Source organism: Triticum aestivum, chromosome 3B (assembly GCF_018294505.1).
Source record: "Triticum aestivum cultivar Chinese Spring chromosome 3B, IWGSC CS RefSeq v2.1, whole genome shotgun sequence".
Taxonomy (NCBI): Eukaryota; Viridiplantae; Streptophyta; class Magnoliopsida; order Poales; family Poaceae; genus Triticum; species Triticum aestivum.
The window spans coordinates 593,741,650-593,763,968 of NC_057801.1; the positions used below are offsets into that span (position 1 = coordinate 593,741,650).

General features: G+C 47.7%; 2 protein-coding genes across 3 annotated transcripts; both read right to left on the minus strand.

The window, feature by feature from the left end:
* Nucleotides 1–1,085: 1,085 nt before the first annotated feature.
* On the minus strand, nucleotides 1,086–8,931 carry LOC123067617 (probable LRR receptor-like serine/threonine-protein kinase At1g51810). Its single transcript, XM_044490342.1, has 14 exons — nucleotides 8,835–8,931; nucleotides 8,567–8,656; nucleotides 7,949–8,480; nucleotides 6,864–7,157; nucleotides 6,087–6,586; nucleotides 5,459–5,603; nucleotides 5,169–5,240; nucleotides 5,020–5,085; nucleotides 4,860–4,940; nucleotides 3,633–3,787; nucleotides 3,281–3,516; nucleotides 2,892–3,021; nucleotides 1,897–1,956; nucleotides 1,086–1,813 (listed from the first exon to the last, which is right to left on the minus strand). The coding sequence occupies exons 1-14, from the start codon at nucleotides 8,929–8,931 to the stop codon at nucleotides 1,164–1,166; spliced, it is 3,108 nt and encodes a 1,035-aa protein (XP_044346277.1). The 3' UTR covers nucleotides 1,086–1,163.
* Nucleotides 8,932–9,886: 955 nt separating this feature from the next.
* On the minus strand, nucleotides 9,887–12,857 carry LOC123071136 (protein FAR1-RELATED SEQUENCE 3). Of its 2 annotated transcripts, XM_044494632.1 has the most exons (5): nucleotides 12,595–12,857; nucleotides 11,753–12,444; nucleotides 11,174–11,631; nucleotides 10,787–11,075; nucleotides 9,887–10,667 (listed from the first exon to the last, which is right to left on the minus strand). In XM_044494632.1, the coding sequence occupies exons 4-5, from the start codon at nucleotides 11,033–11,035 to the stop codon at nucleotides 10,035–10,037; spliced, it is 882 nt and encodes a 293-aa protein (XP_044350567.1). In that variant the 5' UTR covers nucleotides 11,036–11,075; nucleotides 11,174–11,631; nucleotides 11,753–12,444; nucleotides 12,595–12,857; the 3' UTR covers nucleotides 9,887–10,034. The 2 variants fall into 2 exon arrangements, with proteins under 2 accessions (XP_044350567.1, XP_044350568.1); XM_044494633.1 differs by having other exon boundaries at nucleotides 10,787–11,631.
* Nucleotides 12,858–22,319: the final 9,462 nt, after the last annotated feature.

The following is a 22,319-nucleotide window of genomic DNA, read 5'->3' on the forward strand; positions in this document are numbered from 1 at the left end:
TAACTCAACTAGAACTAGGGTGATGTGATACGCTTGATGGCGGTTTCTTTAATGGAATTCGACGAGGGGCTTGTTGTTTCATAAGAAAAAAAAACTTGGCAGACGAATCATGGGACCATTGTTGCCCGTTTTGTTTCTTCTTCTGTGTAAAAAAAATGAACAAAGTGCTTGCACACGAAAGGAAGTGTTAGGACAAGCGTGGCGGAGCTTGAGACTTTAACGATTGCCGACAGGTCAACAGCTCCACCGTCAGATAATATATGGTGAAGCGCACGACCGTCCGCTCTCCTCGGATCTCGGCCGCTCGGTACTTGGCAGTGGAGCAAAAATGAAACAGGAGGGGTTCCGCCTCACGGATGCCCGTGGGCCGTGGCCCACGTGGGGCTATTGTTGCGCGGGTGCGCCCACGCTGTAACTTGACTGGACAGTAAGGCCTCACCCTGATCCTCAAAAAAAAAAAAAAAGGCCTCACCCCGTCGCCATCAGGCACGGCGGCGGGGGCACCGCCGCACGGCCATCGATCTGGCAGCACCGGAACGGAACTGCTCTACTGCAGTGATGTGCGGCCCACAATCTCTTGTACAGCTCGCGTTTGGAGGCGGAGGCAAGGGGGAGGAGGCGCTCGCGGACAAGTCGAGGAACGGCCCACGGCGCGAGCGGCGGCCGGCGGCGAGACTAAGGTATGTCATGTGCCATTTCTGCTCAGGTCCTCAGGCTCCAACTTGTGTGCCATTGCATGTAGTGTGTGTTAGTCAGACAAACTCCGCAGATGCTCGGATGATTTGGTAGAACAAACAAGTACTTAAATCTGAATCCACATCCTTGCAAGAGAGAATGGGGAAGAAAAGGCCCAGTCCTTAGGCGGCAGTGTGTAAGCACTAAGCAGACCACTTGCCTTAGGATTGCCGTGGACTTGATGTACGCGCACTAATTAATGGGCCACCGAGTTCTCAAATGGAAGGGGATGCTTCATGCTTGAACACTATTACCGGTAGGAACGAGCAATATTAACACTATTACCCGTAGAAACGAGCAATATTAAAATCTGAAAATGACACAATTACTAAATTCCAGTTTACGGACGATCAATTGCAACGCAGTTAAGCAACTTACCAAACATTATCTAAGAGGATCCAACAATAAACACACTTGGCGTCTCCCTTTCACCGTCCAGAAAAGAGGCTCGTTTGTGAAATCCCATTGGTATAGCCAGACTGGAAGGATCTCCCCTCGTTTCTTGCTCTTGAAATCATCAGCCGGAACTGCCTTGGAATTTCAGTATCCATGGAGTCCGTCCGTCGAGGGGTCCCAGAAATAGCTGGCAACCACACTTTGAGCCTTGAAGCAACCTTGGTCATGGTCGGCCTGTTGACGGCTGCGCTTTCGAGGCAGTTCATGGCAAGGTCCACTACACTCTCCAGGGAACTGGCATCGTACAGATCCAGCAGTTTCTTGTCTACAACATCGTGGATGCTGCCGTTAGCTCTCTTTTGCCGCACCCAATTTGGTAGGTGGACAGCTTGAGGGTCCATAACTACCGGGGATTGGCCCGTGATGATCTCCAATAGCACGATACCGAAGCTGTAAACATCTGTTTTGGTGGTGATTTTGAAAGTTGCATGGTACCCAGGGTCGAAGTAGCCAAGAGTGCCAGCAGCAGCAGTAGATATGTGTGTGTGAGCATCATTAAAAGCACGTGAAAGCCCAAAATCAGATATTACCCCCACCAGATTCTTGTCCAGAAGGATGTTTGGGGTCTTCACATCTCTGTGCACTATTGATGGGGTGCATGACTCATGTAGATACTCCAGTCCTGCAGTTTATTAGAACTCATACTCTATGAACACACACATACGTACATGGCCTAAAAGGTAAACATGTAGTTGAAATACAGACCTTGCGCAGCATCAAGGGCAATATGAAGTCGCTGTTCCCAAGTCAAACTATAGTCATCTCCTGCAATCAAGATGTACCAAATTAATGTAAGGGCCATCTGATATGTGAATTGTAGCACAAATACCGTGTTTTGCAATATTTGCTCATATTTTCCTAGATCGATGATGGTTCCACACACAAATGATTAACCATAGCATCAATTTTTACGATAAAGAACCATAGCATCAATTAGCGCGTTAAGATCTAAGACCTGCATAAACAGTCACTTTGATCTTCGAGACCTCACTCCTTTTCATTCTCTTTACCAGAGCATTTTCATATACAATTCCAGTTAACAGGGAACCTAGATATTGGAATTATTCTTTGAGTATTTATCTCTCTAGTTTCTTTGTTTCTTACCGCCGTTTGAAGGTGTACAAGTTTATAATTCGTGACTATCATGTTATGGTTATGACGTAGGTAAGAATTTATTTGTGGTAGCCCCAATTTGTTAACCTAATATCTATGACCATGACATGGTTAGGCCTTTAAGAATATGCAGCTCTAAGAATGCAGCTCTAAGAATGCAGCTATGGTTGTCTCACGTATTAGTCCAATATCCATACAGAGTAAATCATGTCTACCAACACAACTGTATTGACTAGCAGGAGCAATAACGGTTTAGGCAATCAAACTACACCTTTGCAAGAAAAAATAGTTTTGAAACTCCTGATTGCAGTACCATGTCAAAGCCAGAATACTTTGATTTTAGAGTTTCTTTTTTATACTTATGACTAGGTCCTGTCAAAATTTACTTTTTATACTGTTAAGCACGATATATTTGTAAAATTTGAAAAGTAGGTGATTCCGAAGTTCTTAATCCAAGCTATTGGCATCTGGGTCTCGTGTAGTTATTGGATTCTCAAGAAGTAAAACCCTGAGCAGGTTTAGGTTTGATTGAATGATTCAATTTTACTGAATTGAAGTACAATACATTAAAAAAATAAGAGAGAAACCTCCTTTTAAAAGCTGTTTAAGATTTCCTCTAGGCATGAAGTCATAAACGAGTGCAAGGCACTTCTTGTTCTGGCAATATCCTTGCAAAGTCACGAGATTCTTGTGATGAACTTTCGACAAGGTTTGCACCTGCGGTAATAGATATAGTTACCAAACATCCTAGAACTGGAGCCAGTTGTATCATTTTATTCAATATGGACTGTCGAATTGGTTTTAGGTGTTTTGCAGACCTATAGTTTACTTTGGATGACTTGTAACAAACGTTGGAGTAATTGAGACTGTAAGCATATATGATGCAGAGGGCGGGGGTAATAAAGCTTCCAATTCCAAAAAAAAAGGTTTCTATTTGAGAAAGTAATGTTATAGCCTAGTTGGTTTTGTGTAATACCTCAGGGAGGAAGTCTGTTGATTCTGATATTGATGTCTCCTTAAGCACCTTAACAGCTACCTCATCACCATTTTCCAGTGTGCCATGATAAACGATACCAAAACCTCCTTTTCCAATGATCGATTGGAAGTCATTAGTTATGAACTTCAGCTCTGCATACGTGAACCGTCTGATATCAATATGTAGGGGAGTCTCCTCTTCATACATAGCATACTCTTTATCGTTTCCCGACTTCCCTGCAGAGTCAATAAGTTGTGCTTTATTTGAAAGTTTAGGTCTGAAGCTGCTTTCTAATGTCTACCACCTATTGCATTGATGAAAAGGAAATTTAGAGCATAGAACTTTGCTTTACCTTTCCAGTATAACTTCCAGAGTGTGCCCATCACTACTAGGAGGGACACCAGTACCACAGGAACTATCACTGCAATGAGCATGGCGGCTGTGGTGTTCTTCTTATTTGAACAATATGTATCTTTGACTTTTGAGCATATAGGATTGCCTTCTAATCTAGTGGCATCATTACACACCATATAGGAAATAGGAACTTATAAGATGTTAGCTATGACGGCTCTCCAGAATTATGATTAGAAGATGCCTCAGTTTTCTAACACGGGTAACGTGCTAAACATGTATGCACTCCGAAAGAACTAACTTGATGCTTTCTCATCTATGTATTCTAAAAGAAGAAACTTCATGGTTTGTAAATCAGATGCAGTTACTATGGTCTTTTTATACCTCTCCTATTGGTTGCCATAGACAATAAAGCGTTTATAGTTACTAGATGCTAGTACATGTAACTGAGGGCATGTTTGGATCAATGCATAGCTCTGTGAAAGTGTGGCTTCACACACTTTATGTCACCCAAATTGGTTATCACAACTTAGTCCTGTATACGACGTTCAATGTGTACAAAATATCCATGCTACTGCGCCTGACATAACAGCTCCTGGTGCAACAACATGTACCAGCCTAACATGGGGAGGCGGCGAGTTTGTAGCAGTAGGCGGCACAGGGGCTTTGTTACCCAAGTGGGGCTGCTGCGGCATAAAGTTAGGTACTTGTGGCACACAACAAGTATAATACTCCCTCCATTCCTAAATATAAGTCTTTTTAGAGATTTCAATATGGACTATTTACGGAGCAAAATGAGTGTAGCTATACTCTAAAATATGTCTATATACATCCGTATGTAGTTTGTATTGAAATCTCTAAAAGGACTGTATTTAGAAACGGAGGGAGTACCAACCAAACTGTGGGCGGAGGAAGTCCAACTTGTGAAACTCTAGTTTGGTAACGTGTGGCATAGTTGTTGTGCAAAGACTGTTGCTAACCCTCGAATTTTTGCTATCAGGCTCAACCCTGTTTCTTTTAGTTTGAGTATCTACTCCCTCCGTCCGAAAATACTTGTCATCAAAATGAATAAAAGGGAATGTATCTAGACGTATTTTAGTTTTAGATACATCCCTTTTTGTCCATTTTGATGACAAGTATTTTCGGACGGAGGGAGTATTATTTTTATGCAGTAAGAAAGTGCAACATTCAGTCAAAACAAAAGGATTGTGCAATAGAGCATGCAAACCTTAAGTCAAGCAGACCAGCCTGATATCTTTGAAGAATAGAATGAGGGATTGGTCCATCGAGCTGGTTATATGACAAATCACTGTAGAATAATAGTTAAAACCATTCTTTAAAATTTATATCTTGAACCAAATATTAGTACAATCAACAGAGAGACTTACAAAACTTTCATTGACTTCATTTCGTACTCTGGAATACCTCCTGTCAAATTGTTGTGTGACAAATCCCTACATGTTTTTTGTGCTTAGGATCACAAAGATGTCAACATAATCTCATTTAGTCCATTAATATTTTGTGGTAGGTCACTTACAGGGTTTCCAGTGATACCATGTTCATGAATGATATGGTTAATCCACCTTTCAGTCTGCTGGTAGACAGATTTCTGCAAAAGAAAAATCATTTAAATACAGATCTGTTAATTCAGTGATTGTTTGTCAGACTCTGTCGAATAATATAGTAAAGATGGCTGTGAGAGGCCGGGGGTTATCCTCCTTTTCGGGAAAAAAAATATAACACAATGCTCTTAAAAAATTGAAAATATTGAATTTTGATGTTTAGCTTCCAAAATGTATATGGTACAAGTCCCTGTTAGGTTCTTACACTGCGACGATCCTCGGATTCGGGTTGCTCTTAGAGTAGTCGCAAGTCAAACCTTCCCAAGAATACTCTCTCGGTGAGCATGGATCACCATTCCAGTTTATTCGTGCCACACTGTAGTGCTTCTTGACTTCTTTCATGTATTTGACTACAACAGAAAAAAGAAAGACAATGGAAACAGATAGCAATGGAATCAAAAGGCTGTATACGTTGGGTATGGGAGCTTATATACTTTAAAAGAGACGAAAGCCGTGAAGGAAGAAGTCACGAAAGTATTTCCTATGCGAGCATTATCTTTTTGTAGAACTGAATAAATTGCATTGATTCATTTCTCTAATATTGGATTGGCCTGTATAAGATGGCCTATTTAGCAGTTAAGATGGAGTACTAAATCAGTTGGTTAATGAACTTGATGTATTTATTACTTTGCTGGTGAAAATCCTGACAATGACAAAATGGTTTTGGGGATCTCAGGGGTCTAGACAGTCAATAACATTTTTAAAAGCATTGATGATAATGTGAATAAACTGCTGGAGGTGTTCAAGCAGTTAAACCTACTGAATAAACTGCATGATGATAATGTGAATCTACCACAGGCACACACTTAGTATATGTATACTTGGTGTCTTACCGTCGTTGGAGTCAGTGGTGAGGTTATCCATCCGGACGAGAGAGTACAGCTCGAACGCATTGATGAGCGGTGGGAGCACCGAGTTGTTGGTCTTGTTCAGGAGGAAGGAGGCTGCGGGGTTATGCAAGAAGCGCCCATTCTGGTGCATGCTGTCCACCTGGGATCGTGAAGGTGAGAAGTCTGGGAACAACATTTCGTCGCCGCTGTAGATGTTGAATGACCTATTTGGATTGTTGTCAACGACCTCGGCAAAGTGGAAGATCGGGAGAAGCTGCAGGTTCGTTGGGTCCAGGTTGGGACCCACTGCCACATTGATCTCGAAGAAGGAGTAGTTTGTGTCTAGGGTGCTGGCCTGCTGGAGGATGCCCTCTGGTACCTGGAAGGTGTTGTCGCCGGGTAGCCTCCTCACTGGACTGCTAGTGTTTAGGGTCATCCAGGGGTAGGTGTTGTAGGAGAAAGACCAGCCCTCCCAGAACCGGTCGTAAGGGTCCAATGGATATCTTCATCGCACATAAAGACAAGGAGAAAACAGGTAAATAGGTAGCCAATAAACTGTCCTTTTTTTTTAAACTTGAAGGAAATAGCTGTGACAACTCGCCAACCAAACTTCTTGTCACCTTGGGATGACATTAGTTTTTGTTAGAAGGAATTGCAAGATTCAGGAAACAGATTAAGGAGCAAACACTTCAAATTTTCCGTGCTAGCCAACTTCAAAACCATTGTCAGGCATAATTAAGATCAAATCCAAAATTATTATGGATGCCAGTCTTGTCTTACCTTGTGATGAAGTCAGTGGCTTGACCAAATCTGATCCGTCTAAAATAGCTGATTGACACCGAAGAATTCACAAAAGGGTACATCACATCTTGCAGTGGCCTCAGCTCCAACGAAGACACGAACAGTGTCCCTGTACCGAAGTTTATCAGGCAGACCGACAGGTTGTTGCCCGGAGCAACGGTGAGCACCTCCTTCCATATTGTGCTTGATGGATCCCAATTGGTCAAGTTCACCGCCTCCCAGAAATTGACACCGATATGGAGCCCAAACCGAGAAAGCGATCCGCTCATCGTACTGTTCAACCCATCGTAGTTGCCATAAGTAAACAATAGCCCTCAACAAAAACTTCCCGATGGTGGATGGCAGTGTGTAGCAATTCCGTGAACCCTGAGGGAAGCTCCTCAAGGTTTTCTGTTGCTCATTACCGAAAAAGGGTTTCCCCCGCTTTATAAATAAAGCAACTTCCACCAATCACACGGTAACTGCTGGGGCGCACAACACATTAAGCCCAAAAGAGAAAGAAGAAGAACAAAATGCCAACAACGGCAACTCGGCAAAGCTAAGATGATCCGCCTCCGCTGCGCCCTCCGGATTCGTCCCACCACACACCAAGGCTCCGAATCGCCGCGTAACCAAGCAGCACCTCCAAGAAGGGGTGCGACGTCGACGACGCTGCTGCCCGGACATGTCCTACGGTTTCCCCCGGCACGCGGAGAGGAGTGGAGGATGGGTAACACCTACGCCCCTCAGGAAGGAAAGGCGACGCCCGTAGGCGACACCGCGTCGGCGCCGAAAGAACCGGCAGGGATTTCTCCCGCATCCCAACCACCACTATCCGTCCGATCCGGAGCCAACCAGCCAGCCAACCACCAACCAGCATACGCCACCACGGTCTTGAAGTCATCCATGCCGCCTCATTGAGACCGCCATCACGAGGCCTAGAGGATGGAGAGAGGAGCGCCAGAAATCGGGAGGGGGAGCACCGGAGCCGCGCCGGAGGGAACCACCTCCACCACCATTGTGCGGGAGGCCTGTGCCTCCAGCACCGTCGCGGGTGCCGACCGGACGTGGCCGCAGTGGCACACCAGGCCACCCCAGGCCCGGCCAGGCCCATCTCGGGCCCGCAAAGCCGCTGCCGCCCCGCTGCAGCAAGCCGGCGACGGTGCCGCCCCCACCCAGCCTTCCTACGCCCGAACTGCACCTCCAGGGGGCTCCGCCGTCGATGAGAAGCCACCGGCCCGCCGCGGCCCAGATGGGCCCGAAGGGGCCCAGATCTGGGCCGAGCAGGCGCCGCCACCCCCACCACCGCGAGCTCCGCCGCCAACGGCAGCGCCGCCGCGCAGCCAGCCTCCCACGCCTGCGCCAGGTTGCCCCGCCGCCGCGCCGGACCGCCGCCGCCTGAGCACACACCAGGAAACGCGCCGCCCCGCGCAGGTCGCCTCCGGGAGGGGAAAAGCAGGGGCCGCCGCCACCGGCGCCGCCCGGGGCAAGCCCGGCACCGCACGCCGGCGGCGGCGGGGGGGAAGGTGGCGGGGGAAGGCCTCTGGAGAAGGGGGACGGAAGCGCGGCCGGCCGCCCGCGGGGAGGCGGCGCGGTCGCGAGAGAGGAAAGGGGGGTCTGCCCTCAAGATTGACTGTTAAACCTTTGTTGCTCATTCGCGGCATCAGCCATGAACTCTGTTGAAATCTTGTGGCTCAATCCACCATCGACAAATCCATCATCAGAATGGTACTGTATTCCTGTTATGCTGTCGTTGTAGGTGCGTTTGTTTCCGCAATCAATGCCTATGAACCCTGCACAAGGAGAATTTGTATCAGTTTCATGTGTTTCAAGTTTATGATCTAAGGAAAGATCACGACTAGTGTGACAGACACTCAGTAGATAATAATATGTTATCGCTAAGGCTTCAGTAAAGTGGGATTTCTTAAATTGCACTCCAAAGTAAACTAAAAAAAATGCAGTGGGGCATACCCGAAGTAGACTGGCCATAGACCTGAGTCATCATGAACAGCAAGGCCATGATCCATGTCAGTTTTCTACTTGCTGAGCAACTGAAGCTGATCACCATGACACTCTTGGGTTCTTGCAATGTTTGCAAGCGATCATGCAAAAAGTAAGCGTTTTTGTGTTTCTCTGCTACAAATGTATTGTGTACGCAGTTCTGTTCATGATTATGTACGTAGTTATATAGCAGAGAAACACAACTTAGTATTTGGATTGACTTGGCCTCGGCGCTGGATTAACAATGTGGATGAAACGAAACGTGCTGTTCATCAATAGGTAGCCTTTTCATCATGTAAGAAATGCAACTTGCATCTCACCTAAAAAAAAGAAAATGCAACTGGCCAAGTTGTCATGGAGTTTAGCTTGACTGGCTCTGCGCTAACGTACTGCCCATCAGCGTCATAACGAAGTCCCAGCTCAAGATTGATGCATTTTTCTCCGCGAATACGCATAGCATGCTGATCATCCATTTAAAGAAGAGGACGGCAAGATGCCGGTTACAAGATTGGTTCATTTTTGGCGAACCATGCATGCGGCTTGCTCCTACAGCGATGAACCAGTCTACTGTGGTAAATTCAACGAGAGTAACAAAGTGCATATCAGTAGATCAGTAGTTTTTTTAAGACAAAAAGAAGCGAAAATGCCGTTTGGAGGCTGAGCTCTGTGCAGCTCGCTATCTCGGTCGTCAGTGATCCCATCGAGACACTGCATCAGCGCATTTATGTCATGTATTCGAGCCAGCAGCTTTAACCCTAATCCTGTATTCTGTATTTTTCTACAGTAGCACCCCATGTCGTCCACTGCTCGCTCACAGGCTGGCTAGACGTGCGACCACTCCCCAATCATGGCCCTGCAGTGCCAGCATCACTCACAGACGATCATGCCCATGTTCATTTTTTCACATGTTCTACACGAGAGGGCAACATCCATTTTTCTTATGCCAAGCATAAAGTGCCAACTGAAATATTTTTTCTTCACCATCACAACAGCAAACAAGCCAACATAAAGCCCGATGCAAATTCACAAATGTCCCTGCCAGATGCCACGGGAATGCTCACTTACCATCTCTTGGTGGTTTACAGAAATAACATACGGGTTCTAATAACAAAGTGCCACACAGACAAACCAACGAATCTCGAAAACAAACACTAAATTTCATATCTTTTTTCAGACCTTAGGCGGGTTGCTGCATCTGTTCTTCCTGTGACATGTCAACCGACATTTTGAGCAGCGAGGCGATTTCCTAGGTGCCTTTGGCACATCCCCTCTGGCAGGGCATGTTGTGCTCTTGTGCCCCTGAATTCTGCATATAGAACATAATCTGCTCCTCTTTGATGGTTGTTCATATGGAGCCTTGTCGCGGCTCGTTGTTGGACGCCCAGCGGGTCGTTTCTTGCACGATGCTGGAAACAAATCCAATCCTTGTGAGATGGTGTGCTCAGACTCAGCTCTCCCAAAATGCTGCTTGTTCCCAACACCAGAGCCGCCTGAATCTGCAGCCAACTCTCTATCAGACAAACCAAGCCTATCCCGCACGGCGGCAACTGGCTCGAGCAGCACTTTGACATCTCGCATTTTCTCCATTGCAAGTGCATGTGCTTCCACATTGTTGTTACCTAATTTAACCACATCCAGTGCCAACAAGTATAAGGTGTTGTGCCGACGAGAAGAATACTTCAGGGGCCCATGGTCCTTCTGGTAGCGCAAATACTCCGGTGGCAGTATATCTCTTGCATCTCTAGTCCACCGCTTGAGCACATGTTTTGGCGGGAGCTCATACAGTTTTAGGTGTATCATGACCTGGTGAAACAACAACCAAAAATGTCAGTTTCATGGCCTGACCATCAGCACATGTTTTTCGGATGCGAGCTCATGCGGAAAATGGTTTGCGGAAAACTATGAGGATATGCGTCACACACCTTAAGCACATGGCTGCAAACCATCCCATAGTGCTCAAACGTTCCACACTCGCTAATGAACTCATCGGCTGGCTCACTCACTGAGATGACAAACTCATTCTTGCACCACTTTTCCCCTGACTGGAATTTTATGTGCCTAGCAATGTACTCCAATCGGGGTTCGACTTCTATTAGATCATATGACCCACACTCGTACAATGCTTCACCAAATTTCTCAAACATTGTCCTGGTGTAAACCTGGCGATGCATGTACCTCAAATGGGATATGTTGCTTCAGCACAATCTCACCCTGCACATGGCAAGTGCAACAAGAGGATCTAAGATTCTATGGAAGGCAGCAATTCAACAGCTCAAAGATACATACATAGAAGACTAATCGAAACATACTAGTTTTGTCCTCTTCTCCTGGTAACTTTCCTCTGAGTCGTGGTCAAATTGCATCTTCTCATATTGCCGGATGAACAAGTGCATGGGGCAGCCTGGTGGCACATACCCTTTGAGAAGGTGGTTTGCGCTCTCACTTCGCTGCGTACTTGTCATTTTTGCACAAAACACACCCATGAAGTATGGCTTTGCCCACTTCCCCCTAACTTCGTAAAGCTGCGTTAGGAATGTATTGGTCTGGAGGCCATATTTCTCAATCAAGCATGCCCAGCCCTTCTCAAATTCATCAATACTAACTACATGGTGGCCTAGCTTGCTGAACTCTGGCTTGAATTCACTCCCTTCTGCAAGCAGCGCTCCAAGGCTCTCTTTTTCCTTCTTCAGCACGTGCCATTTGCACCACCGGTGCGCAGTCCGTGGCATGACGTCCGCTATTGCAATTTCCATTGCGCGAGATTGATCTGTCCCAGCCACAAAGAAATCAAGTAAGAGCATCAAATTTTAGAAATCAAGCACTCTAGCAAATTATGTCGGTGACAATATTTTTTTCTAGCTTTTTTTGTTTTCCAAATCATGTATTACCTGTTAAGATAGTTTTTGGCTGTGGTGCTGCTAGCATTTGGAAGAACTCCGTGAATATCCACTTGAAAGTGTCCACCTTCTCATCGCTCATCAACACGCCTCCGTATATGATGCTCTGAAAGTGATTATTAACACCAACAAAAGGCCAAATGGTATGTCGTACAGGTTTATCCTGTAGGTTGTATCAAATGTTACAACATCACCGAAACACTTGAATTGCTCAATCTCTCTGCCAGCGGCCCACATCAATGTCTTAATCCTCCCCTCGGTTTCAACCTGAACACTGTATTTAAATTCAGGGTCCTCTGCCCTCATCTCGTTGAATACATCTATATGGTTTTTGTTGCATCATTCAGAGACTGTTCCTGGTTAAGTTTACCACACAATGTTTTTAAGGAAAGTTTCGTGAATGGCACGTCCTTTATCATGCCAAAGAAACTCCCCACGACACTGTAAAGCTTGCTAATGCTGATGTTAATTTCTCTTAGTTGCTTAACTAGGTCCCTTGTATAGCTATCTATGTGTCGGTGTGACTTTCAGTGCAGTTTCTCTCCACAATTAACAGATAAATCATGGTTGTGATCAGCCCTGTGCTCGCATACATACCATCCTCCATCGTCCGACCTTAGTAGTTGTATCATGGCATTGCAACCACACCGCGTTGACCTACTGTTGGCTTGCAATGGGTTGCCCTGAAGAAGACAAGCACATGTAATTAAGAACATGAAAAAATTGTAAATTAATACGCACATTTTCGTTGCATGGCACAAAGAAAGAAAATGAAAAGAAAGCTCAAAATCCTCTAAATGTAAGGGTGAATTGATGTTATGTTGCTGACTCACCGCACAAGCGCAAACTATCTCCTGCATGCACTTCTTCCGGTGTACATTCAAACGTCTTTTTGCGTAGCGCAACCCAAAACCAACCTCCCACGAATAAAGATTGTAAAACTCATACCCACTTCGACGGAATCAAAACTAGTCCCAATCGATGGATTGACAACATTATTAGACTTTTTGTCAACAAATGCACGGATAGAAGCTTCAAGGGCAGGCATCCTTGAAGGGCTGGGCTCCCTCTCATCTGCCGCTTTTCCAACTCTGACCTTGGGAATAAATGACACACATAAACTCATCAGCGGATTAAATCAACTGAAGAACAGAAAAAATAATTGTCGTCCATGGGCACACTGCCCACACAACCTAGCAGAAATCAATAATTTTTGCTGGGATATTTTTTACTATACATATCTGTGTTGCTATGCTAGTAGCAGTACCAGATTCAGAAAATTTTTATTTTTAACAAACCAAAAACGGCAGCCAGCATCATCCTTTTCTTTGGTGTGCGACACCAGCATTCTGTTGTGATTCGAGGGCATCAGACATGTCTCAAAATTAGACTTATCATGTTTTTCTTTTTCTTTTTATGAACATGATTTTCGCCCCTATTGTGACTGCTCGCTCGTGTGGCACTAAAACAGGTAACCGTCCCAGAAACGTTTTCCTAATGCCCATGTTTTCTTTTTCTAATTTTCAACATGCTGAGCCGACCAGAAAAATAAAAATCGACCAGACGAAACAGCATTTGTGCAACAAAACTACGAGTAAAAGTTGACGATGCATATAACTGAGAAGAAAATTAATAGACATTATCTAAAACAGTTCAAGGCTAGGGATAACAGAAATTCACCTCTTGGTCCAAGAAGACTGGTTTGCATTTGACACTCCCACTCCATCTTCATCTGCATCCTAGTCCATGTCATTTGGGACTATATTTGCACCGCCTGTCTCGCAGGAATCGCCCTTGCCTTCGCCGCCAAGATCATACGATGCGTAGCCCCCTGTACCAGCACCTTCGCCCCCTTCACAATCCATGCCGCCTCCAGTTCGCCCCATGGGAAGAGAAGAAATCAAATCCTCCTCCGCATCCTCTGTTCCACTTGTGCTGCCTTCAGTAAGTTGCTCGCCGGCAACTAGACCCCTTAAGAAAACTCCGCCGTCCAACCGCGGCACGAACCTGCACAGGCAAACGAGAGCCATCCAGATCTGATTGTTTGAGGAACAGGTCAAGGGAAACTCCAATCGATAGATTTTCTAGCTAAAAGAAGAACTCCATGCGACAACTTGAGCGAGATTTTCAAGGAATATTACCCCGATGCAGATTCATCGAAGAAGAACTCCATGCCGTCCATGGCGAGAAGCGGCGCAGCCCCCTTTGCCCGGTGCCGTCCACCTTCGGGTCGAGTGGCCAAGCACGAACAGGCACCGCTTAATGGTCGACACCGTCGCCGAGCGGGCCGAGCAACCACACATTTATTTTCCTCACCAACCAGCCTCACCGGCCCGTGAGGTGGGCCCAATTCGAACCGCACGGACAAAACATCTTGTGCGTGCACAGGAGAAGGCAGCAGTATACAACAATCATAGGCCCATGTACAAAGCGGGAACGGGAGAAGGCAGCACCGCTGTATTTATACCAGACAAAAACGGTAAATAGAGAAAAGCGCACAGGCCACGCATCGCGACGCCAGAACGACCGACCCAGATACCGGCCTCCATGCAGCTCGTCCACCAAAACGCCCCACTCAAAAAGAAGAGGGCAACTTGCAAGACCAGTTCGCCGACGTTGGGCCAAACACAGCGAGACCTAACTCCGCTGGCGTAAGAGTGAGCGACAGCACGCATGCCGGCATGCGTCCCCTCAAGCTGTGAAATCTCAATCGGGTGTTCTACCCATAGCATGCGGTTGGGCAATGCATGTCGGATTCTGGCAAACAAAGTACTCCTGCTAGAATTTTTCGGCTGTGAGGTGTCAGCTTGGTTTCAATCTAGTTTTGGATGCTTTCATAAGTAGGTTTTACTCCGTTTTACTTTAGAGACTGGGGTGGAATAGACTTGCAGACAGTCTCCTAGCGAGTCTGCTGTCTGCGCGTCAGAATAGCAAATGTGTAGTACTCCCTCTGAATCAAAATATATAGCCTACACAAACTTCTTATATTTTGATACAGATGGAGTAATTTGTAAAGGTTATCGATCGACAAGCACAAGTCGTCATCCAAAGGCGAGCTAGAGCACGCGATTGCTCATGAGCGCGTGCTGGGACGGCGTCTTCGCACTGGTGATTGGCATGGCCGGCCGGGGTGCACGCGATCCATGCGTGAGCCCGAGGACGCGGTGCACTTCCAATGTTTCGTGGGGCGATAGATCGCCGGCACATCCCATGGATGCTTAAGTAGGAGAAACCCTGTTTGCGTCGCGCATCAGGCAGCTAAATGCGAGACCCAGGCCCAGCGAGCAAAGCTCTGGTAGCCTCCTCCTACTAGTACAGACGAGCTAGGCACCTTTGTTTCCTTCCTAGGTAGCCCTCTTGCAAAGTGGATCAAATAAAACTACGCAAAAAAGCTAAAGCACCAACAATATACTGTACAAGACATATGTTTATGACAGCTTACGGACCGACCAGGCTGCAGGTGGGACTTTATGTGGGAGTCCCACCAACAATCAACCTAGTCCCACCAGTGCTTGGTGGGCATTACGGGACAATCCACTAAACATTTGACGGGTTAAGTGGGTATAAACGGGACCCCATTTGAGAATACCGTACATGTTTAGCGCTTCCTCTCCTAGCCTAGCTCTGCTCGCTCCTGCCCGCGCCGGTGGCCACCCAGCCCGCACTCGCCGTCGGCCAAACCGGCCCTAGCGCGCGATGGACTCCTCCCCCTCCGCCCGGCCACCTGCAGGCTGCAGCTCACCCCGCACTTGCTGGAATCCAGCCCCTCCTTGGTCGGATCTGATATGTCGCTGCCTTCCTACCGCGACGCGCTGCTTGCCTCGCCGACCGCCCTGACCTCCGCCACCCTCCGCCCAACATCTCCCTTTCGCGCCGCTCTGGGCCGCGGTCGGAGATCCACCGCGTCGACCCTGACCCGGAGGGGCCCTGGGAAGTGGCCGGAGGCCGCCGACGGAAGCAGCGGCGACATCGACGCCCTTATCGCCGTCGCCCCGCCCCGCCGCGCCCGACTCCCTCCCCGCCCTCTGTGAGCAACGAGTGCTCCCGGTGCGGAGGCGACCTGGCCATCGCATCCGGTCGGTTTCTTAGGCGGAGGTACGGCGTCTATCTCGAAGCCGGAGCAGGGGCGATGGAAGGCCGCGTCCAGTTGCGGAGCCGCGGAGGATGTAGCTAGGGGAGGAAGGACCGGGCGTCGTCGGCTATCCTGGCATGGCGGCTGAACAACGGGCGGCGTCCCACGGGAGACGGTTGCAGCAGCGGGGTCGTGTGCGGCGCGGGCGTTCTCTTCTAGGTAGGCAAAGGTGGGGCTCCAGTGGGCTAAATGGGACACCCCATGAAAAAAATTATCCACTGGGAGTCCACTAAAGTAATTTAAGTGGGATGGGTTAAGTAGTCCCACTTAATCCCACCTCCACCTGCAGCCCAACGGACCGACGAGCGAAATCATAGGAGTGACGGAACCACAACCAGAGGCTTCGAAGAAGCCGACCCAAAGCAAACTTGCATCACATACAGAAAAGCATGGGGCCGGGTTTCATCACAAAGCCCCCACCGAACTGCCGCCGAAGAGAGCCCACTGCCCTCTCACTCTGGACCGTGGAGCGGGAACCTGTGGAGATAATTACACTTACCGTCCTTGTACTCTCCGACATGTAACACGATGGTCCTCGAACTCGAAGAGTGCTTCACTATGGTCCTCAAATACGAGAATACGCTTCAATATGGTCCTATCTACATCTCGCGCTGCTCCCTCTACAAATGTGGGCAGCCAACCACTAATCCGGCCAATTCTACCTATAAATCAATGATGTAAAGGCTATATAAATAAAATTTTCGTTTTACGCCATCAACAGGACATGTAGTTAAGCCAGCCAGTTAGTGTGGCATACATTTTTTAATATCTTCAAGCAATTTTCTTGATGCTTATCTTATTTTCATTTCATTTTATTTTACCAAGTTTGTATTATTTTTCTTTTTCATATAAAAAATCCAGCTATAGTGCATTTTAAATCTGTATTCTACTTTCATCATTTTGTGCCTTGAAGAGGTAAACATGAACTTATAAAAATTATGTGGATTTAACAAAAAAAATGTAGAAAAAATTATGCATCTTCATTCAGGACCACAAGTACAGACATTTATTGTGTATCCTCACTATATTTTTCAAATACAAAACTATTTAAAATAAATTGACAACATGTATTTTGGATAATGTTCAGCGTGGTTATAGAAAAAAGATTATATTTTTCTCCAATTATACGCCCAACTACTGTTTTTTATTCTTTAATTTTCAAAAGTACGTGTTTATTTTCCCTTTAAAACTTTTCTCATTTAAAAAAATAAGAAAAGCTATAAGAATTATTAATACATAATTTTTGTATATTATTAAAAAAAGTGTCAAATAAACGGAAAAATAAACATGAAAATGGTAAATAAAATAGTAAAGGAAACCAGCAGAATACTCAAGAGGTACGTTACACACTGATTTATATGAAGTTCTAGATCATTGTTAGACACGAATCATCGTCCTGTTTGTTGGTTGGCTTGTCTGTTAGGCACACGTGTGGGCTCTGGATTGTACTCCCTCCGTCCCATAATGTAAGACGTTTTTCGACACTACACTAGTGTCGAAAAACGTCTTACATTATGGGACGGAGGGAATAGTGAGCAATACTTTTTCAATGTTTCTCTTTGATATGCTGACATGCCAGACCCAAATATGTATTGTATACTGACGTGGCACAGGGCTGGGCTGCAGGGTGTAGTGGGAAACGCAGCTAGGATCGTATTGAAGCGTATTCTCATATTCGAGGACCGTATTGGAGCACTCCGTGAGTTCGGGGACCATCGTGTTACGCGCCGAAGAGTACAGGGTCTGTAGGTGTAATTATCTCGAACCTGTGGGTGTAGTTTTGACCGAAAATTTTACGGCGAGTACCCGTGTCGGGGATAGAGGACAAACGAAATCACCAAGCGCCGGTGCCAATGAAGGCATCGGGCCAAGATCCAAGCCTTCCCAGAACAACACCATCACGACGCTCTCAGGACCTGGCTGCTCCCACAACTCCCTTGCGAGGGGAGCGACACAACGTGTCACAGCCGCCGAGTCTGACGCAGGGCATGGCTTTTCACCTAGCGAACTGGCGGGAAAGGGAGGGGAGGACCACGACGGTTGCCCCCAGGAGGGGAGGGACACGACACTTGCAGGGCGTCGCTGACGCGGGCACCGAAGCATTGAGCTTTTGCTCGGTGAATACCGCTCGCCTTGCCTAGAAATCTGGTCACTGAGACCAACTCCAACGGTCCGACCCAAACGGACGGTGCATTTGTCCGCCTTTTGTCCGTTTGGATCGTCCATCCGCCCGGCGTCCGTTCAGTTTTGCATTTGGGTCGACAGTGCGCCCAACGCGCCAATCCATTTCATACCCAATTCAACTTTTAAATAAAAAGGGCCCGCCGATCATGCCAGCGCCGGCATACAATGCCGGCTTCAAAAAATATCACCACAGTTCATTGCTGGCGCATTCGCCAGCCGTCCGGCACACATGCCAGCACACAAAAAAGGGTGAGACTTGAGTTCGACCACGCCATCGCGGCTCCCGTGGTCATGCCGGCACATCTGCCGGCATACAAAAAAGATGGCCCTCGCCGCCATAGATCACTCGTCGTCGAACTTGAGCATGTCGGTCTGCATCTTCTTGAACCACAACCTCTTCCTTGACGACACGGTGTTGAGATCCACCTTCATGATCTCCACCCCGGTCATCATGCTCGCGAGAGCCACTTCTTTCGCCTTGGTCTTGGCATTGGCGGTCTCGATCTATAGCATCCTGGCTTGCTTCTCCGCCTTGAGCTCGAACATCTTGGCTTGCTTCTCGGCGTCAAGATCAAGCCTCCTCCTTTGGATCTCCATGAAAGCATCCATTTGCTCCGCCTTGAAACGCCGGCGCTCCTCCTCCCTTGAGTCCTTATTCATCATGCCGTCCACGCTTGCGATCAAGGCGTTGGCTGCATCTCGCTTGTCCTCCTTCTTGGTGTTGGTGGCGTTGAGGTCGATGGGCGCGGGCGCAGGCGTGGAAGGCGCGACCATGCTCACGTCGGGTGAGCACTCCCCGAAGAAGCGGGACGCCTGCGGGTAGACGTGGAAGCCCGGGACCGGGTTGCAAGCCGATGCGCGGGGTGAATCGGGCAGCATCATCCGAGGAAACGCCGACGAGCCGGTGCTAGCCGCGGCGACGGCCGCTTGGACGAGGTTGTGCTGGCTAGGGTTTACCCCTAGCATGTAGAGTGCCTCCCTCGTTGCCGCCGCGACGCGGACGTTGGTGAACTCCTGCTGCACGACGGCGACGGCGGCGACGGCGGCGACCTCATCCCTCGCGTCCGCGGCGTGCCTCCGACCCTTCCTCTTGGCCGACTCCCTTGCCCGCTGTTCGGGCGTCAGCGCCTTCTTCGTCTTGGTCGCGGCGGCGGTCTTGCGCGAGGCACGAGGCTTGCCTTTCCCGGAGGGGGCGACGGCGTCGGACGAGGCGAGGGAGGCGAGGCCGGCGGCGGCGTCGAGGTCGAGGTCGATGGTGTCCTTCATGGCTGGTTGGGGGCGGGGGCGCGCGCGGGCGGGAGTGTTTTTGGGAAAATGGGGGAAAATGGTGGTGACTGCCACCGACCGGCGGGCCCGGTGAGAGGAGTAGGCGCACCGACGCAAATCCGGCTCAAAATTGGGCCGGGAATGGGTCGTCCGCGGACGAAAAACGGACGCGCGTCCGTTTGGGTCGGCGCGACGCGGGCGGACGAAATGGGTCGCCCCATTGGAGTTGCTCTAAGCCCCCTGCCATGAGAGGAGGCCCACCATGACAGGATTTGGGACACCTAATCTAGACCCAGGCACAATCACCACAGACGGCAAAAACCTCACCATGAGTAACCGCCGCCGCTTGCCTCAACATCGACATAGCCAAGGGGAGCACCCAACACCACTGCCACGCAGCTCGTCAGAGAGGTAATAGTGCCTTCTAGGTCCGCCGCCCCGACATCCAAGAGCCCGAGCCACTACATTACCCCTAGCCAGTGGCGGCGCCAGGAATATGGCAAGCCCCAGGCCGCCCCAGGACACCTTCGTTCACTGTAGCAACAGTATAGAACTGTAACTGCACTGTGTCAAAACTTAACAAAGGAATTCGTCTTCACGCCCCAGGCAGCGGCCCAGGCTGCCTGGGGCCTGTCTCCGTCGCTGCCCCTAGCCGTCAATGTTCGCAACTGTTGGAAGACGCCACCAGCCACTAACTGTAGAAGATAGGACACTAGTTGTCAGAAAGGGGCCGGGAAGCGAAAGTGCCTTTCCGCTCCCGAGCTCATTTGAGCTCCGTGAACAGTAAAATTCAAAAAATTCCTTTTTTTAGTGAAACATTGGCAAAAGTCATTTTCAGAGTACTGATTTTTTTTTTGCCACGCCTTCTAGGAATGTGATTTCAAGACAAATTTTTGCAAGCATTTAGAACTTTTGTCAATGTTTCTTCCAAAAAAAATGAAATTGTTTGAAATTTTTTCAATTCTTTTTACTGTTCATTGAGCTCAGGTGCAGAAACTCTTCGTCCGACGGGAAGGCGACTCCTTCCCCATCCCCATTGATCAACCGCCCGACCATGACTAGATTTGAAGATCAATCCACGTCGGTGACTCTGCTTGCCGGTCAAGGTAGGGGAGGTCACTGCATGTCGCACGGACTGCAACCCCATGGCTCACAACCAATCTAGTAAGGCCTTCCACTATGTGGGCTAAAAGAGGTGCCAAAACCAGTTTTCCCTCATTTGGCACCGATGCCTTCCATAGCCCAGCCGGTGCCATAAAAATATTCCAGGGAGCCGGAGCAAGTAGCTGCTCCGGTGCCCACTTCAAGCACTACAATAAAATATACTAAAGTATAACTGCCATCTATACAGGAGCATTCCTACCCAACCACCACCGAGCAACATCATCCAATCCATACCAAACATCATTCAATTTACAGCAAACCAGAGCACTCAAATTTCCAGATGACCGTTGCACTGCAGTAGAAAAATCTACCCGTTTGGAGAATCTGTCTATAAAATGTACAGAACAAGCTCATAGAAGCACAAGAAGATCTTGGAAAAACTCTCCCCCAAAACATGGAGCACTCATCTTCTCAAAGCTTCACAAGCATGATGAACTCCTCCTTCTCACCTTCAGATGCACAGAGCCCAAACAACCTGCAAAATCCACAGAGCCCAATTAGTTTCCATCCCCATCATCCACATATGAATTATCCACCCACACATTATATTCCCAGTTTCCAGCATCAACACCCACACCATGCAAATTTATATGCTCAAGGAGGTTACCAGCAAGTTCCATCCATACCTCCAGGCTACCATGGTGTTGCTTACCAAGGTAACATGGGGCAGTACCCTCCAGGAGCATTTGGAGCAGGCTCAAGTAGCAGTCCAGCATCTCCTGCTGGATGCATACCTTTTCTTGGATCTGCTAGAGGCACTAGTTCAAGAGGAGATGAGAATAGTCCAGTTGGATTTAGTTCTCCCATGTCACCTGCATATCAAGTGGATGAAGATCCGGCTGTCAATAATCAAGATGGCAGTGATAGTAGTCCTGATGAGATTCAGAAAAAAGGAAAAGGCAAGAACTGGAGTAAGCGTGAGGATGAACTTCTCATAGCAGCTTGGGTGCACAATTCATGTGATCCGATTGATGGAAACTCCAAAAGGGCAGAGACCTATTGGAAGGAAGTCGCAGCAGAGTACAACAAATATGCAACAAAAGAGCAGAAGAAAACAGTTGGGCAATGCAAGAACCACTGGACCAAGACCACAAAGAAGGTTACAAAGTTCAATGATATCTACAATGTTGAAAAAAGTACGTGGCCTAGTGGGAGCGATGACAAGCAACTTATGGAGAGGGTACGTGCCAAATACATGAGTGTTGCCAAGACAAAAAGACCCTTTCCATATGAGCACTGGTGGGAGTACGTGAGGAAAGAGGCTAAATGGACAAGGTCTTATTCAGTTGAAGAGATGAACAAAAGAAACAAGTTGAATGCATCAGGAGCTTATAGTTCTTCAACCCAGGCAATAGATGAGGAAGGTGAACTTCAACGACCCCCCGGACGCAACACTTCAAAAGACATAAAAGATAAACATAAGTCATCAAGCAAGTCTAAATGCTCTGGAAGCTTGACAAGTGAGAGCATGGACAAATTTAATGAGATTCAACTACGAAAATCAATTGCTGCAGAGAAAATGGCCGATGCCACCCTTTTTCAAGCAGAAGCCACAAAAGTTCAAGCAGAAGCTGAGAAAGAAAGAGTTGAACACTACCTTGCTGCTAAATTTTATTATTTCTTGCTGCTAAATTTTATTATTTCTTGCTGCTAAATGCAATGTTGAACACTACCTTCAACTTTTAAGAACAGGAAATTAGCATCAGCGCGAGAGCTTCCAGAGCATTTAGACTTGCTTGATGACTTATGTTTATCTTTTATGTCTTTTGAAGTGTTGCGTCCGGGGGGTCATTGAAGTTCACCTTCCTCATC

Excerpts from the sequence above, each read along its gene's own strand:
- LOC123071136 (XM_044494632.1), bottom strand. The coding sequence starts at position 11,035 with ATGCATCGCCAGGTTTACACCAGGACAATGTTTGAGAAATTTGGTGAA. Across the intron at positions 10,668-10,786 it reads TTTGCAGCCATGTGCTTAAG|GTCATGATACACCTAAAACT; the intron begins GTGTGTGACGCA and ends TTGTTTCACCAG.
- LOC123067617 (XM_044490342.1), bottom strand. The coding sequence starts at position 8,931 with ATGGTGATCAGCTTCAGTTGCTCAGCAAGTAGAAAACTGACATGGATC. Across the intron at positions 4,941-5,019 it reads ATGAAGTCAATGAAAGTTTT|TGATTTGTCATATAACCAGC; the intron begins GTAAGTCTCTCT and ends ATTATTCTACAG. Across the intron at positions 1,814-1,896 it reads TGCCCTTGATGCTGCGCAAG|GACTGGAGTATCTACATGAG; the intron begins GTCTGTATTTCA and ends AATAAACTGCAG.